At 40.6% G+C, this 17,662-nt stretch overlaps 1 protein-coding gene across 14 annotated transcripts in view; it reads right to left on the reverse strand.

Annotated features, from left to right (window-relative positions):
• LTO1 (LTO1 maturation factor of ABCE1) overlaps positions 1–13,690 on the reverse strand; it is a 30,604-nt gene extending 16,914 nt beyond the window's left edge. For 7 of the 14 annotated variants that reach the window (XM_055814397.1, XM_055814400.1, XM_055814404.1 and 4 more), the window contains exons 1-4: positions 13,534–13,689; positions 12,817–12,922; positions 10,841–10,911; positions 9,741–9,858 (exon numbers count right to left, since the gene is read on the reverse strand). In XM_055814397.1, the coding sequence (XP_055670372.1) occupies positions 9,741–9,858; positions 10,841–10,911; positions 12,817–12,922; positions 13,534–13,592 (354 nt within the window). In that variant the 5' untranslated portion in view covers positions 13,593–13,689. Of the gene's footprint in view, positions 1–4,755; positions 5,517–6,604; positions 9,384–9,428; positions 9,620–9,740; positions 9,859–10,840; positions 10,912–12,816; positions 12,923–13,533 lie in introns of those variants that run through there. The other 7 variants (XM_055814391.1, XM_055814392.1, XM_055814393.1 and 4 more) reach the window with 5 other exon arrangements.
• Positions 13,691–17,662: the final 3,972 nt, after the last annotated feature.

Consider the following 17,662-nt stretch of genomic DNA (forward strand, 5'->3'; position numbering starts at 1 on the left):
ACTGGTTGGAGAAAGAGACCTTTCCTCCTGGGCCCATGTGGTGAAGGGTCTAGGGCTTTGATTTGTGCACACAGCATGTACATCACAGATGGAAGTTGCTAGCCACTCACCCTTCCCAATCTGCTAAGTAAATAAATTTTAGATTCTATGTTGCTGAGTGGTGGGGGTTTGTTATTTCATCCATCCCACCCACGTGCTCTGTGTCACTTAATCCATCCACAAGCTGTATTCCACTCAATGCTTGGTCTCCTATGTCCACTAACACGTTACCTACCATAAGGATGTTATTTGTAACATTAGCACCAGTCTTCAAGGAGCTGGGCTGAGATGGGCAAATGATTTAACAAGCACCACTAAACCCCCACTACAGCACTGCAACAACCCACCTGAGCCAGTGCCAAACGAGTGACCTAGTGTCCTAAGTCACTGCTTCGACGGCAAACTGTCTGAAACGAACAATTGAGCTTTTTGATGTTTTACTTCTCCTTTTATTAGATTCTATCACTATACATTGTTTGAATACAGGGTATTATTTTTGAACAGCTTTTTTTGCTCCTTGAATACCCACAGGCCATAGTTCTCTGTGTTCTGTTGCTGGCTACTTTAAATACAAAGACCAGACCTTCAGCAAATGTATACTGTGCAACATAGCTATGTTCTTTTTATATGCACTGATATAACATCTTCCCAAGATTTCCAGAAGGCATCAGCAATTATTTACCCAAAATTAAACATTATTTATTATAAACACAATATATTTGTTTCATGGTTTTGACTCAGTATTTCTGTAGCTGGTTTGGTTATTCACTATGACTGCTTCCTTCCTTTTAGACAATACATCTATCAGCCACATATTAATTCATGCTTCTCTCTCTACGGAGACCCTGGATTGGATTGCAAAGGATCAGAAAGGTTCCCCCCTTACAGACCCTATTTTTCCAATATAAGTGGAAAAGCTCATCCGTCTTTGATTCTGCATGGTAGTGCTCAATAGTGCTGCAGAGTCAAACAAGCATATGTAAAGGCTCACGTGTTTGGGGAGAACACACAAGTATTCTCTTATCCTCAAATAACTTTCCAATCACCTAAATACAGCCCTCCATGTTTTTAAATCCCTCTGTAAACCTGCTTAAGTGTCTCCAGGGATCTTTTTCCACTTCTCCCATGCTTCTGCTGAAGGAGATTTTCAGGCAAATCACATGCCAAAGCTCCTTGAAAAAGTCTCGCCACATTCTTCTCTAACACGACTTACTTCTTTCGCATTAGTTTGAGAAATAATGATGCTAGTGGATTTTTGTGGAGTTTGTCCTTATCTTATTGTGTGAGAGAATTTTAAAGAAGAGCAAGACACACAACTATAATAAGCCAGATTCTCAACATGAGGTTCTAACCATGTACCTATGGTGAAGCAGGGTTATGAATTCCCAAACTGTGCTATAGTATCATTCTCCACCCTACTCACATGTTCTGGATATGACACATAAAATGATGCCACAAGTCCATGAGGTTTTAGGTTTACAGTGCACTCAACTAACTGCACCACAACCAAGGTCTCCTCAAGAAGGAAACAGACTGCAGACATAACCTCTAGCTCTGCTTAAGTGACGTATTATTATATTGATTCTTAGTTTCAAAGTAATTTTGGTTTTACTTCTATTTCAGAAACCGTCAAGTGCTTATTAAAAATAACTTCTGCATGTATGTTTTTTAAAGGAGGTAAACGGGGTCTCAAAAATCCAATGTCTGCACATACATTGTAAAAAAAAAAAAAAAGCCAGTTTAGAGAACAATGTAGGCATGTGTTTTTAAACTACTGTTCGTGCAGTCTGGTCAGGACTGTGTGACACAGTATACAGTGTTTTGTCATCCAAGGAATGTCTTTGATCAAGAGTTTATGCAAGAAGGAAAAAAAAAGCCATGAAACCCTAATCCGTTCCCACAGTCCAGTAAACGTGAGCTGGACAAACACTGGACAATAGCAGTAAAGCTTGCTGCTGGAACAATAGCTGCAACTAAAAAAATTAAAGGGTTGCTGACTCACAGTTCCTACCATCAAGAAAGATTCCATGCAGTGTTGATTATTCTGCAGAATCCTGAAGATGCTGAAGGTTAAAAATTGTAATTACTATTACATAGAGATAAAGCAGCAAAATATGCTGCTGAACAATCAAAAGTGAAAGACAGCAACAAATACTGACATCGATTTTGTCTAGCGCAGAGTTGGGATGCAGAAACTGAATAATCAATCTTTCTACCTAAACATTTTGCTAAAATAAACTCCGTAATTTTATTATAAACAAGTATCAGTTAAATTCTTTCAGTCAGTATGCCGCTATTCCAGACGCCATTCACACAAATTCTGCCTGACTACAATCAAGCTTTCTAATTTTCCAAAACAAAAGCTGTGCTGTTTCTTATACCTATTCAGAAATCTTCTCTAGGCAATTTTGCCACACCAAAAAGATACACAGAATTCTGTATTATTGGTAATTATATGTATATTAAATATGATGGAAGAATTAAAAAAACACTGTATAGCAAGCCACTTCAGAATCAAGTGGCATTAACTATGGCTGATTTTTTTAACCTTTCATATATTTCATAAGAATGAACGGGTACTACTTTAATAAAGATTTCCAAAGTCTCCTATGCTGGCTAAGTTTCAGATAAGCTTAGTGACCATGTTTCCTTCTGCATAGCATTACATCATCTGGTAGAGCTGTACGTATGTTCAGGAGTTGCAAAATACTTTAAGAATTTTAGGATGAAAAATGCTGCAAGAATTTAATTATTACACTTAGGGAATAAACTCCTGTGATTAAGGTAGGAATACCGACAGTGTGATGCCAAAGAGATATTCAAGTTAGCTACAAATGAATTAACTGCAAAAGCAGTGTTAAAATAGAGCTCATTTCGATATTTAACAGCATTGTACATCAGCTAGATCAGTGCTTTGTTCCAACACAGTCTGCTGCGTTAAGCTGGCTTTAATTTTAGCTCAGGTATCACCCCATTGCACAGGGTAGTCTAGACAACACCAAAGAATCCAGTATCTCTTCTTGTCTCTGCTAAGGAAACCATTATTTTCAAGTTTGAGTGCATGGAGTCACATACTTAGGTGACTGCTTTCAAAATAGTGCATTTTTTTAATTTAAATTTTTAAATGTCAATAGAGGCTGAGCTGGTTCTGCAATTCCAAATGCTGGGACACACTGAAGTGCTTCAGTACCAGATCGCTCTAGTTGGCCTTTGTATGTTAATCCCAGACACCAAAACTTGCACCTGGAAACTTGCCACAGAACTCATTTCATACCTCCCAGATCTCCATTTTCTCTGGTGACATATAAATTTCTGTAGTAATGTGTACTGTCATAACTTTATCCATTAAAAAAACAACTGGCAGACTGCAAAATGAGAATCTTCATGGTTACTTACTAAACTATGAAAGCTTGGGTTTTAGGTTGTAATTAGATCAGAACCCATTGCCAGAAGAAGTTGCAAAAGGCAGTATTCAAAAGGCACTGACATTCATACTGAATAGCACCAAGAACATAAAGAATTGTAACACTAGTGGAAATATTAGAGTTTGTTTCAAACCAAAGCCTTTCCTCTTTAAGATCAGGGTGAGACACAGTATCACACATGCACTGTTCTATCTGCCTAATCCAACTTTGTTAAAACCTCCTCTGCAGTGCCCTGAACAAAATAATTTTTTTAAAAAAATTTCCCTCAGAAATAAAGATTTTAATCCAAGCGGCCTTCTGATAATTCTAATACTCCAGCATATTTCAAACTGCGTCCTTAAGATCATTAGGCACACCAACACCAGCACTTTGTCAAAAACATGTAGTGCTTCATGCTGCTATCAGCGCAGAAATTGCTTAAGAAAGCAATTACCCTGACAAGGAGTCATCCTCATCTTGCTTGCCCACACCTTTACCTCCAGACAATGACCTAAGTTAACATCATCAGTATTCCCCTTCAAACATTTAACACTGCCAATTAATTACAGGACATTATACAAAAAACACCCACAAATGTTCAAATAAGCCACATAGGGAGAAGGCACCCACTTTTATTTGAGAACAAAACTAGAAAAGAATCTAAGATTATTAAACCAGATCTTGAAGCAGAGGCTATATCTAATAAAATATACAGCTTTGGCAGCTTATGAGTAAATAAATATTAGATCCAGGCCTGTAGTTGCATGATTTTGATAAACAGAAGATTCCATTTTTAATGCTCTTTTCTTGTAATACCTTAATGTGGAGACAGGTGTTAAAGCTTCACATTCAAAAAGGGATGTAGATGCATACAGGACAAAAAGGTGTCAACAGAACAGGATGTATGGATCTAAAAACTCAAAAATTCAGATTATTTGATGTATTTCTGTGGGGTAAGTCACGTATCTTAAAAGGGGTATGAGTTTTTACTCTGAAGCACTGCAGAGTACTAGGGTGCAGGCAGACTTTTGACAGACGGATCTCCCTTTGTTCCAATACAGGAAGTTGTATTTACAGCCAAAGTGTAAATAAGCATTCATAAACACATCCTAAGGTTCAAACTCTCTTTCATCTCTTCAAAAACTAAAACTTGTAGGTTTATCAACTTTGGAACTGATCTACTGAAACATTACAACTCCTAATTTTATCTCAATGTAGTCCATCTATTTAAAAATGTTGTAACTTTCCAGAAATCCTAAAGACACAGACCAAAAGGTGTACTTTACTCTCCAAAAATAATCCTACATAACCAGAGTGTTTAAACCAACCTTTATTTTTCTTCCTCTAAATAGCATATAACCACAAAGCTAGCAGCACAAGTTTGCACAGGTTCTATGCACACACTAGAACACACTGTTGCTTATATATTTAATACCTCGATAGCAATCATATCAAAAAGTCACATAATCAAACAAGGCATGCCAAACTGTGAAGCCAGGCTTTCCTTACACATCCACACACAAATTATCATAACCTTGTTTCAGGAAAACATAACAGGATTTCAATGAGCCAGACTACCCCTACAGGGTTGATTTTTAAGTGAACAATTGCACAGCCACATTTTTTTTCTGATTTATTTCACCCATTTCTGTTGATTACTGACATTCAAAGCTGAAATTGATCCCCTTCACATTACAGTTTACAACAAATGGAAAGTATGCTACTTAATGAAGATAGAACAAGTATTTTATTAATGAATTTTACTAGGAAGCTTTAAAAAACTCCATTTTTTTTTAATTGTACTGATCTAGTACGACACAGATAACCTACAAAGTCAGATTTACACATTCTAGCGATGGCTGATTCGGTATCAACAGCTGATGATCCCATGGCTATAAGACAGCATTCAACCAGCACACACTTCTGCAGGGAATTAATTCACTGTAGGCAGTTTACGTTGCTGATGCCTCAAAACTGACTCTTTAGTACATCACATGCCATAGAAAGAAAAGTTAAGAGTCTTCGGGACTGCAATGGCTTCAGTACCCTAGCAGTGACCAGCTTTGTATCCACCTATCAACAAAATTCTATAAGCCACAGTTTCAGCTGAGAAATGACCATGAAGAAACAGACCAAGCAGAATGCAATCCAGGCAAGTCAGAAATGTCCAAGTTAAATGCTTCAAACATTCCTCCCTAACTACCAAGCAGTATCTGGAGGCAGTGAATACGATGCATTTTTAAGTCTCAGCAACTTCAATGATTTTAGCAGCAATTAACTTCACTGTTCTTAACAGATCAAGTACTTCTGCAAAATTTCAAACTTGTTTGACAATATAGCACAAAGCCACAATCTCTATGCCATACTTTAAGAACCACTATTATAATCTACAAGACTGCATTTTTCCCGTATCTTTTCCACCCAGTCTTTAAAGCCATACTTAAGTTGCACAGTCAAGCATTCAAGCCAGGAAATGTCTGAATGACCATGGGCCACAGAAGCTTTACCCAGCCTCCCTGTGCACAGATCTTCTGATAGGTCTTTAATTGCGGTGTTAATGCTTGCTTCCACCAGAGTCCTGACCACTCAAGACACGGGATGAGTAATCAGAAACCAATGAAGCCATTTATAAGAATTTGGTTTCATTTGTTACAGATTTTAAGATGATGTTAACATAACAGGCAAGGCCTCAAAAAAAAAAAAGAAATCACAAAACTGAATACTGTTTTTTGAAATTTTGATGGATTTTTCCCCCAGTAGCATTCTAGTTGGCTTAAGCACACACCTTTCACAGGTGTTTGCCAACTGTAATGTTCCTCATTTTCTAGGTGACTGATCTGAGAAACACAGGCAAAAATACAAACATGCAAAAAAGCTACGTAAGCCACTCGACGCTGGCAAGAAGCACATTCTGAAGCACTCAAAATGCAAAATTACTTGGAACGAGTCACATTAGACATTTCACATTAGTTAAGGCAAATCAGTATTTTTGATGTAACCTGGGCTTTAACTCCTTAGCTGTAAGGTACAAAAATACCACTACACTATGCTGTGAAGGCTCCACCGATACAGCCCTCAACAACACAGAAAACCCTACTCCGTTGCAGAAAACAGTTTAAAAAAACTGGCACCAAAGAAAGTACACAACTACATACCCAACAGAATTTTTAACCATACCTCATTTAATAAACACCATCAGGCCCATACAAGACATGCAACAGAAGATATTCAGCAAAACACAGACTCATGAAATAAGAGATTCCATCAGTATGTACACACATACAGAGCTAAATTAAAGACCTAGCAGCAAACCCTCAACTTTGCATATCCCAGTCTGAGATTCTGGTTGCTACAATCTTTATAGTTAAATAGATGTGTGTGTATATATATATATATATATATATATATGTGTGTGTGTATTTATATAATAATTTATTCTAACAATAATACTTGTTATAAATAAAATTAAAGCAATAAAAGAAAATTTGCCACCAAACCAATTTTCAAAGTCATTGACCACCTGATCCACAAAGACCCTTTCTCTTCTTAGTCAAACAAAAATAATTTTGCTTTTGATACTCTACAGCAGCACTTTCATGTCACTTACACATCATACACTTCTATTAAGCAAATGCTTCACAGATACTTGGAGCTCTCACATCCCTTTCTCTTGCTTTTACATACATTTTTGTAAACCATGTACAAAGATTCCAAAAAAGGCTGCATTTTAAAGCACGAATACTTAGAGCTCCGGCTTTTACTTCCCTTTGTACTACCATTTGGAAGAAAACAAAACTGCCTTTTTTAGACCAAGATCCAGAGGGAGTTTATTTAAAGTATAATTCATGGACTTCAACAAAAGATTTTGAGTCAAAACTTCATCACAGATGACTACCTAGTGATTCATTTCACTAATTTGAAGTAAACAGGTAAAATACTTTGATTTGCAAAAATAAACTGGTTTGTAGATACAGAGACAACTTCTTCAAATTTGTGTTTCTCTGAAGTGATAATAAAGTCAAATTATCTTTCTTTTCTCTAGTATGTCATCTTCTTGTTTTGTGTCTACCTATTTACTGAGATTACAGGGTATGCTAGTTTATTTTGCTTCTATTTTACAGTACTTGCAGTTTGGTGCCTGTCATGGTTCCCAGTAGTTTAGCTGTGTAACAGTTAAAAGCCAACCGCACTCAAACTGTCCCAAATGAAGAGACCATCATTGCTGTCATGTCCCTTCCAAGGTCTCAAATGAGGAAACAAGCTACACGAGTCCTACCTCAATATTACTTTATTTCACAGAAATTCACCACATAACTAGAAGAGCTGTATCATGCGCACATATGGTCTGCACTCCGTTTTAACAACTTCTATCTATAAATATTCGTGAACTCTTAATGATCTGTTTCTTACACAATACAACCTCCTCCACTAGATGGCTCTGACATTCACTACGTGTATCAAAGCTGTGTGAACACTTAAAATACGTACGACAATAAAACAAAGTACACCAGCAACCACTTACTAAGAAAAGCCTCTGACATTGGCATACTTGTATACTCAGAAAACAGACAAAAATTAAAACATTATTTTGAAATAAATGAATACACACACATGCAACTCCCTCCATATTGTCAGCAAAACTGTTTTTATCTTCAGAGTCCAAAATCCAAAAATGTTAGCAGAATGCATGTTCTTCATATCCCAGTTGGAATGCACAACGTACATTTTAAAACTCCAAGATGTTTATTTTCTTGTATAATAAAAAAGCTGTACAAGTAAAACAGAACTGAGGTCTAGGTGGCACAAAGTAGTGCTGTTCAAGGATATGGCCATATTAAAACATGTCCTTCACCCAAGATACCTGACCCTCCGTACAGCTTCAGATACCCACAGCAGTTTTATCTGTCTTTATGAAGCTACACTATGCCATGCAGACTTAGCCAGACATGCACACGTTAGAACTGTTGAAGGATCTTCTAGAATTCATTATATAACTGTATCGTCAATAGTATGCAAAGACATCCAGCACCCCAACCTAAAATACCTTTCAGGTAAAATAACTGACGGTGTTTGCCTTCAACATAGTTGAATACATTTAGCTGACAGCATCTGTTTTTTGGAATGAGACTAAAGAGCACATTTTCAAGGGTGGAAAATAAAAAGTTATTCCTTGATAAAAGCTACTAATAAATACATTTGATCAGTATCACAACTCTTCTGGTAGTCATGCTTCTCTCACCGATCATTTAAATTGCTAGCTTTTTGGGTCTGGGTTTGGTGGGGTTTTTTCCCCACACTGGCTCAGTCTGCAGAACTAGCAGAAAGTACAAATTTCATGTTCTGAGCTGCAGCTACTTTATGAGCAGGTATCTAAACCTTTCTCCTTCACATTCTGACTTCACCTGTCATTCTATCCTTTACCCACAGAAATGTTTCCTACTGCAAAGTCTGCAGGCAATTGATCGTATTTTACTTCACCTACAATATTTACACATCGTGTAAACTGAGTGATCTGCATATACAGATTTTTAAATAAAATATACCTTTAAATAAGGAAACTGCAAATGTGTATGTTTTCCTTCTGAGGAATTAATCTATTAGTGTAAGGCTAGTGAGGAATTAAAGCAAGCATTTCTGTTTAGGAGGTTTACACACTACTGTTTCCTAAAAAAACCCTGGAGATGACAAATGTTAAATGACATACAAGAAGTAGCATTGCAAGTTCAATGGTTTTCCCTTTCCCCTTTAGTATTTAGCAACTCTTCACTATTTTGATTTTGTTTAAAATAAGAGTAGATAAACACTTTTCCAGTTAACTGTTCTTTTAATGTTTCTTCTTTGGTCATCCATGTTTATCTTCATTTGTTACATTCAAAATGTTAGTGAAGATCTTGCAGTACCAATTCTAAAATCAGACTGAATATTTAGCATTGAACAAACCTAAAAAAGAATACACGGAAGTGTTTCAAACCATCTATTTTCAAAGAAGAATGTTCAACAGAACTCCCAGTTCCTCCATTTCTCTTCTTCTGGTCCCACTGGTTGAAAATACTATTTGACAACTAATTACTTTTCTTTTAAAGAATATTTTTCTTCTATTTTGCATTTGCTATCTGTTGGGGGATTTTCAGGTACCAAGTATTTTTGCTTAATTCACTTCCAGTATTTTACTATGACTGCAACATAAGAACAATAATCGCTTTGCACAAAGACTGTCTTTTTGAACAGGTTTAGAGACTGAATATTTTCAGAAATTAATATCATTGTGTGCTAAAATAACAACTTAATCCTACAAACCTGTTTAAATTTTCCTCTGATTTTTTCCAGGTCTTCTTGCAGCTTATCGTAAGTTGGGTCCTCATATGGGAATTTCTGAATCATCCCTACTAATAAATCCAGAGCCCTCATCTTTTTGCTACAAAAAAAAAAATAAATCAAATCAAAACAGAGAAACCAAATAGCCTACTACAGAAGTTTTTTCAATCAATCAATATGAAAATACTACTAATACTTATATATAGCTTAAGAGCACAGAACCCAGCCCTGCATCCTCCTTTAATTCAGCTTCTCCCATTTAGCTCACTGACAGTGTGTATTTGATACATATTTAAGCCCTAATCAGAGATTCAGCTCAGCACAACTGACAAAGTTAAGGTTTCCCTTTGAACTTACCTGCCAAAACCCGAAAAATATTCAAAGATCTACAGAAATATTGATTAGATGACCAAGATAAACAAAGAGACATAATAAAAAAGCTCACCAGAATAGAAATCAAAATGTCTGACAGTATGTTGGCAATTCTGTCACATGAATTAATCAAAACTGGACAGAACAAAAATTATGGAAAAAACATTGAAAGTCAGAAAAATGTACATTGGAAGGGACAGCTGGAGGTCATGCAGTCTACCTTCTGCGGAAGCTGGACTAACTTCAAAGCTAGATAAGGTTGCTCAGGGCCACTGCCAACCAGATTCTGAAAACCTACAAAGATGGAGCTTCCAGTGCCTCTCTGTACAACTTGTTCCAGCACTTAGCTGCTTGCACTGGAAAGGACCTTCTCCTTATGCCATTAGAACTTAACTTGCTTCAGATGGTGAAAATTGCCTATTGTCACTGCAAGGAACGTGTCTTTACCTTACCCAGAACTTCCCTAGAAGTGGTACAACTAGGTACCTCCCTTGTCTTTTCTGCAGGCTGAAGAAACCAAGCTCCCTTATCTTTTCAGTATCACATGGTCCAGCACATGATACCACCCTAGCATCCCACTGCTCACCTTTCTTCTGGTTTTCAGTATTTCTTTTGTATTGGGGAAGAGGCAAAACTGGACACCATAATTTGAAACAGTATTAAAGGAAGGGGGATTATTATTATTTTTTTTTTAATAAAAAAACCCATACCTGTTCTTTTCATCTGTGCATTTCTGGAGCAGACACTGCCACGTCAGTGCAAACCCCAGGTAGTAACCAACCTGCAAATGGGAAGAATTTTGTGACGGAAAAAACCCAAACAGGTAGTGTATATGTAGTCAAACCAACATAAAGCACTACATTGTATCCCCTTCTTCAGGACACAAATCACTGGATATGCAAACGTGTTTCTACGCTGGAAATATCAGTAAATTAGGATAGGAGAAACAAGGGCCATCTGTGTTACACAGTACAAGAAGCAGAAAACTTCTTGTAAAAATCTACTTAGCATCAGAAGACAGACTATTTAAAATGCAGAAAAAAGTAATTCCGCAAAACACTAGCTGTACTATATATGCTTTGAGCCCCACATTTATTAAAGCATGGTAGTAGGGAAGCAGTTAGAAAGCAACCTATTTAAGATGTTTGGTAAGTATCTGTTTTTGCAGCACTGTCAGTTTATGCAGCCCACATACAGCCCTACAAAAGAAGTAGACAAGATGGACCAAGTGAGCCACCAAACCAACCAAAGAGGAAACCCCCCTTTTTTCTGAGTTAAGAGGCAAACAATTTTACAGGTCTAACTCAGCAGGCTAGCATGGAATCAGTAAGAAACATGAAGAGATGATTAGGCCAGCTTTGATGCCAGAACTTTTCATTACAACTTTGGACACCAAATGAAATAGGAACATAGCTAAGTTCTTCAATGCACCAGCTGGGTACTGTGTCTAAGCCTGCCTGAGGGATGTGCCTGAAAACAGACACATTTTAATTATAATGTCTTACTTTAATTATCCATCAAGCAAGGCCAGCATCAGATCAGTATCATAATTTTGCCCAAGACATAAAATAGGCTCACAGGTCCACGATTACTCAAATCACTCTTTCTCCCATTTAACATGACTCACTGTCTATAATCCTACTGTCCTCTGGAGCTTCCTCAATGTAAGTAGATTACAGCACTTCTCTATTATAGTCTGTCTGGCACTATTTTGTATAAAGCTATCCAGCTTTGGAGACTGCTGTTTAACATTGTCATCTCAGAACAAGACAGTTGTAGCGTAAGTAGGAAAATATTTCATTACTGTACATCTCTGTATCACACCCAAATACAAACCAAAAATCTTACAATAACCAAACTGTCAAAATTTTGACAGTTTACCTTTTTCACTTCAAAGCAGATTAATTGCATTGCTACTGTTTTTTCTATAGATAATTAACTTTCTGAAACTTGAAAACATCAAAAGGGACAACTGTCAAATTACCCAAAGGTTTTCAATAGATCAAACAGATTTAGGTTTGTGGTGCTGCACTCAAAGTCTGCCATGAATCCTGTAGTACAGCTTCCCAACAAAGCTGAAAAAGTTCAGTTCAGGTCCAAAAATACTGTAACTATATTATACAGATCTGCGCACACCCCATGTTACATAAACTTGAACTGGACATAACAGACAAGTTAAGGTGCCTCACAACCACTCTCCAGTCCTTGCACTTCTAGAAAGGGTTGTTGATTCAGGTATGCCATTGGTGCAACCAGAATTGCCCCTTTAGGGTTCTCCACGTTCCATGTTTATCGCTAATGCTGAACTGCAGCAGATGGTACAGGGGTGGGGCTTTAGCAAGAATTTTGGGTTACAAAAATAAATGTATAGTTCATTGTGATTTTTTTCTGAGCCAGCTTGTTTGAATTAATTTGTTTCTTCCTACCCTCCCTTTCAGGAAAAAAAAAAAAAAATCAATATCCCATATAGCAAATAAGCTCAGAAAACATAAAACCATCTGTTAATTGCTCATATCAAAATACCACCTTTGAACTAGTTTTATGGGTCCTCTTGGACACATACAAAGCAATGGAATCCAGCAGGCCTCTGACTACCAATATATCAGGCTTTGCTTAACAGTTTCTGTGTTACAGTAATTTTCTAACGACAAAAACCATCATGATTCTGAAGTATTTTCCCATTTACCTCAGACCCAATCTTGGCACCATGGAGCGATCCATACCTCCTGCCCTCAACAACTCCAGCATGACTGCCTTCAGCATACCCCTCCTGATACCCCTCACTGTGAAACCTATAAAGACAAAAGCATGGATTTTTATTACCTATTTTCACTTTATATCAAACTCACACTGCACGCAAGCAGGTCACCGAAACAAAACTATGCTGGATCACCTCTGAAATGCAACTATCCATATTTCAAAACTCCACATAACTGTTTTAAATTAAGATGCAATTATGCACACCATGATCTTTTCAAACAAGTTTATAATAATGTGCCAAGAATAGCGCACTCTGCAATCCAGCTCAGGACTTTTACCAGAATAACACCGCTAACTACAAGCTCACAACTCCGGGCCAATTTTCCAGACGGCGGAAGAGCCGAGATCGAGCAGGTCGGTCGCTCAGCAAGAGCAAAGAGCGGCATTTCTCCCGCCCTTCTCCTTCCTCGCCCCTTCCCCGGGCTCGTTACCCGCCCTTCGCCCCACAATTTTTCCTTCTCGGCTCCTCCTGCCGGCTGTGGAGACCCAGGCCCAGGCCAGGGCTCAGGCTGAGGCCCAGGCCCGTGGCGCCCCTTCCTCCCCTAGGCCGGCCGTTACGCGCGGCAAGCGACGAGCCCGCTGCGGCCCCACCTCCACCCCCGAGACCCCCGAGCCCCAGCCAAGGCTCCCCCACCAGTCCCACCTCTCCTCGGCCATCACGATCTCATCGAACATGTCCGTGCCGGCAGCCACGGCCGCCATCGCGCCGCCACAGCCTGACGGCAGGGCCGCTCAGCACCCGCCCCCGCGCTGGGCATGCCGGGAACGGACGGCGAGCCGGAGGGGCCGCGGGCGGGGCGGGGCCGGCGCGCAGGCGCACGGACCCCCTCGCGGGCACTGCCAGGAGGCGGAGCCGGTGGAGCGAAACGGCCACGCCCCCTCGTCATTGCCTCGCGCCGCCGGCGGGGCCGTGTGCGCGCACCAGGGGGCGCCCGAGCGCCGCCCGCGGAGCCGGGGGGCTCGGGGGATGGGGGGTGGGGGGGCACGGCTGGGGGCGGCCGAACCGGGGCCCTCCCCCAGCAGCGCCCGTGGGAAGCGGCAGCGCCCCAGCGAGGGGATCAGCTCCCGTCGTTTTCCCGTGAGATTCCTTGCGGTTCCGGGAGAAAAAAACCTGCGGTTCCGGGAGAAAAAAAAAAGTAATAATAATAAAAAAATACATATTTATTGGTCATCAATTCTTTTGTCTGATTTCCCGACCTTCTTCCCGGGGGGTCTGACCCGTGCTCGCTCTGCAGCCTGCGGGGGCTCTGCTCCGACCGCCCCCCCCCCCCCGGCACCTTCACCCCTAGCACTTCTCGTTCTGTGTTTGTGCTGTATATACCCAGAATGTAAATGTTTGTAATGTAAACACCCAAACCAAACTTCAGTGTGCCCTTCTGGGCTGCTTTGTAACGTTCATTTGTTACTGCAGGCCAACACTACAAAAGGAAGCATTTATACTTACTTATAAGCCTTTTATGCTTATTTGTAAGCATATATTTTAATGCTAACTTATAATGCTGTTTTCCAGATCCGTAATGGAACCGTGGCCCTGTGCGTGCCAAAGTAGCCTACCAATTCACATAGGGGTTTCAGGGGCTCTGCTGCGCCCCGAATTGGCCCCAGGAGGGCAGGGCGCTCAAAAAGAGCTTTAAAATCCAGAGATGGGTCTAAAGAAAAAAACCCTAAAACTACATTAAAGTGAAAACAGAGCCATGCTGCGAAAGGTTTGGCTAAGCAGATGCAGCAATGGCAGCGCATCGCAAACGCTGCGCCGCAGCAGGCTGTAGGGTTTTGTAGTGACTCCGCCAGCTGGGCAGCTCATTTGCTGCCCTAAATTAAAGTGTAGCTCCCACTGGATCCCACAGGAAATCTCGGAAGGTGTGCCAGGTGTGAGTACCCTCCTGCTCCACCAACACACCAACACGCGCCATCCGCTGATGCCTGCGGAAATATGCGCTGTCTTTCAAGGTTTCCTCCAACACAATACCTACAATTAAAATCTTGCTTTGGAATTTGATTTAAAAAAATAATATTCTTTGATCTCAGAAGATTGTGGGATTGATAAAAAATGCTGAAAATGTAATAATGTCCTTGCAAGAAGGCTACAAATCACTAGCCCCACTGCGTGGCATTCTTGCTTACATACCTTCAGCAACCAGTATCATCCATTGGGGCTCCCGATAAACTTACTGCATCAAAAACTTGCTGACTGCTGCAAATTCACCACAAATTCAGAATCCTAATCATGTCTTTTTATTCCTTTCCAAGGGAAATGCATCTCTGCTTTCATCATGCCTGACACTGCCTGAAAGGAGGGTTGGCTCCCATACATTTTTCAGGAAAGAGAGTGCTTTTATTTAATTTATTATGCTGTTCTCCATTCATACGCAAAGTACACCAACAGAGTAAAAAAGAATGGTCCCAACTTTTCCACAAACATGGTTTCAGTGCTTTGAGCAGAGGTAAGGTTGATATTATGGCTCTTGAATAAAGGATTTATAGCTTTTTACACTTCCCCAAAGTGGAAATGGAGATGCTCAGCATCTCCCCTCCTACAGCCTTCCCACTACTCTAACAACTCGTATTTGCACATCATAGCTTCTGACTGAGACTTCACAAGGGGACATCTGACACCTGACCTTTAAAAACCTTTTCGGGCTGTAAAATGTACTATTGCAAAAGAAAGCACCACAATTCTCCTAGAGAAACGACAGTCAGCCGGGATGGGTACGACGACGGCCAGTCCTGGTGGTGTTTACATTCCCACAGAACCAAAGGCAATGCTGTGCCGAAGTTTTTTGCACACCCAGTTCCTGACCGAGTCAGGTGTCTCATGGCAGGGAAAGCGTTTTCCAGTAAACCTTCCACCTCAAGCTGTGATCTTGTCAGATTTTATAAGCAAAACAGCCAGGTCTGGTCAGTGCTTGGATGGGAAACCTCCAAGGAAAACCACAGTGCTCCAGGAAGCGGTGTGGGTAATTTAGCTCCTGGCATCCTTCCCTCGGTCTGAATAAATATTGAACCAATTCTGCTGCAGTCAGAAACGTTGTGCTGCTGGTGGAAGATGCAAACCCAATGGTGTCAGCGCATAGGGTCACTGGAGAGCTCAAGATGCTGTTTGCAAATGTAAGGTTGCTCACCTTCGTGCTCATGACCAATGTTTACCAGGAACATTGTTACATCTACTTAAAACATCTCTCACCGCTTAAATTAAACAGCATGCCCTCTGAACTCTGCTATTTGCTGTGCTTCCCATCAAAACGCTGCATTTTTTTAGCAGGAGACTAGAAGTGGATTTTTTTTTACCAAATATTAAAAGTTCATATTTCTCTTATTTTGTTTCCTCTTTTTTTTTTTTTTTTTAATTCTTTTACAAAAAAGCCTTGAAAGGTATTTAATGTTCAAAGAAACTATAGTGGCTGATTACAACTGGGAATGAAAACTAGAATGCCCCAAGCCTGAAAACTTCTGGAACAAACCAGCTTAAAACTCAGGACTACACTGTGTAGTACAGGAGGAGCAGGAGTCCTCCGGGTGTGTGGCAGTGGCTCAGCCCACAGGAGAACAGGAAACACCATGGGGGATATCTGCCAGCCAAGAAATCTGCAATTCCTGTGACTTACAGCATTTCCAAACGGAAACGTTCGGTCTCTTTTCCTGCCAGAAATCCACACCTTTTTCAGGCAAATATAACCAGTTGTCTCCCCAGCTCCGCTGTTGAGCATGGCTCCCATTTTTAAAAGGGAGCCACTCTGCACCCACGGGATGGGTTGCGTTCTGCAGGTGGATTTTTGCAGCCAAAAAAGAACCAGAGAAACCACAGCTGATCGGGAAACCTTCCATCTCCCCCAGGAATCACACCCTCACCCCCACCCCCAAGCAGCTGGGGGTTATAATGCACTCGGTTCTGTGGCCAGCCCCGTGAAGGCTGTGAGCAGGGTGAATGGCAGGGTTTAATGATAGAAACGGAATATTAAAGGGATCTCTTCTAGAATAGATGGGAAGTCACAACTGCTTTACTGCAGATGAAGCGTAACTCGCTCGTGATGCCTACAGGCAGCACTCCCCAGCCTCGACCTACAGCTGCCTGGCGGGGGCTGTGGGCAGGGGCGGTCGGTCTCTGCTCCCAGGGAACAGTGACAGGACAAGAGCGAACGGCCTCAGGTGGCGCCAGGGGAGGTTTAAATTGGGTATCAGAAAAAACTCTTCACCAAAAGGGTCGTTAAACATTGGAACAGGCTGCCCAGGGAAGTGGTGGAGTCACCGTCCCTGGAGATGTTTAAAAGACACATAGACGTGGCACGGGGGACATGGTTTAGCGGTGGGCTTGGCAGTGCTGGGTTTATGGTTGGACTCGATGACTTTAAGGGTCATGCCAACCTAAACAATTCTATGAATCTTTTGATTCATATTGAATGATTTGATTATGATTTGATTCATAATGAATCATATGATTGAATGATGAGGAATGGGAGGAAAACATCAGGACACAGACAGCCTAAAGCTGAGCTTCACTCGTGTTGTATCAAGAGAGTAGCAACTTAGGACTAGATAGAGTGACCTTCACATATCCCAAGGCCAAATTTAATGAGCTGTTTCCAAACTGCTTCCTAACAGATAGATACTTTTCTTAGACTTGCCATTTCACATGGAGCTCATCAGAACCTGGCAGCAGACAGACTGGAATTCCAGCCTTGGCATTCCCTGCCTAGCTTTGGGAAAACCCTGTTGTCTCTCCATGTCCTTGTCTGTTGTCCCTCAACCATGCCACCTCCACAAGGGACTCCATC

The sequence above is a fragment of the Falco peregrinus genome, chromosome 9 (assembly GCF_023634155.1).
Source record: "Falco peregrinus isolate bFalPer1 chromosome 9, bFalPer1.pri, whole genome shotgun sequence".
NCBI classification, from domain to species: Eukaryota; Metazoa; Chordata; class Aves; order Falconiformes; family Falconidae; genus Falco; species Falco peregrinus.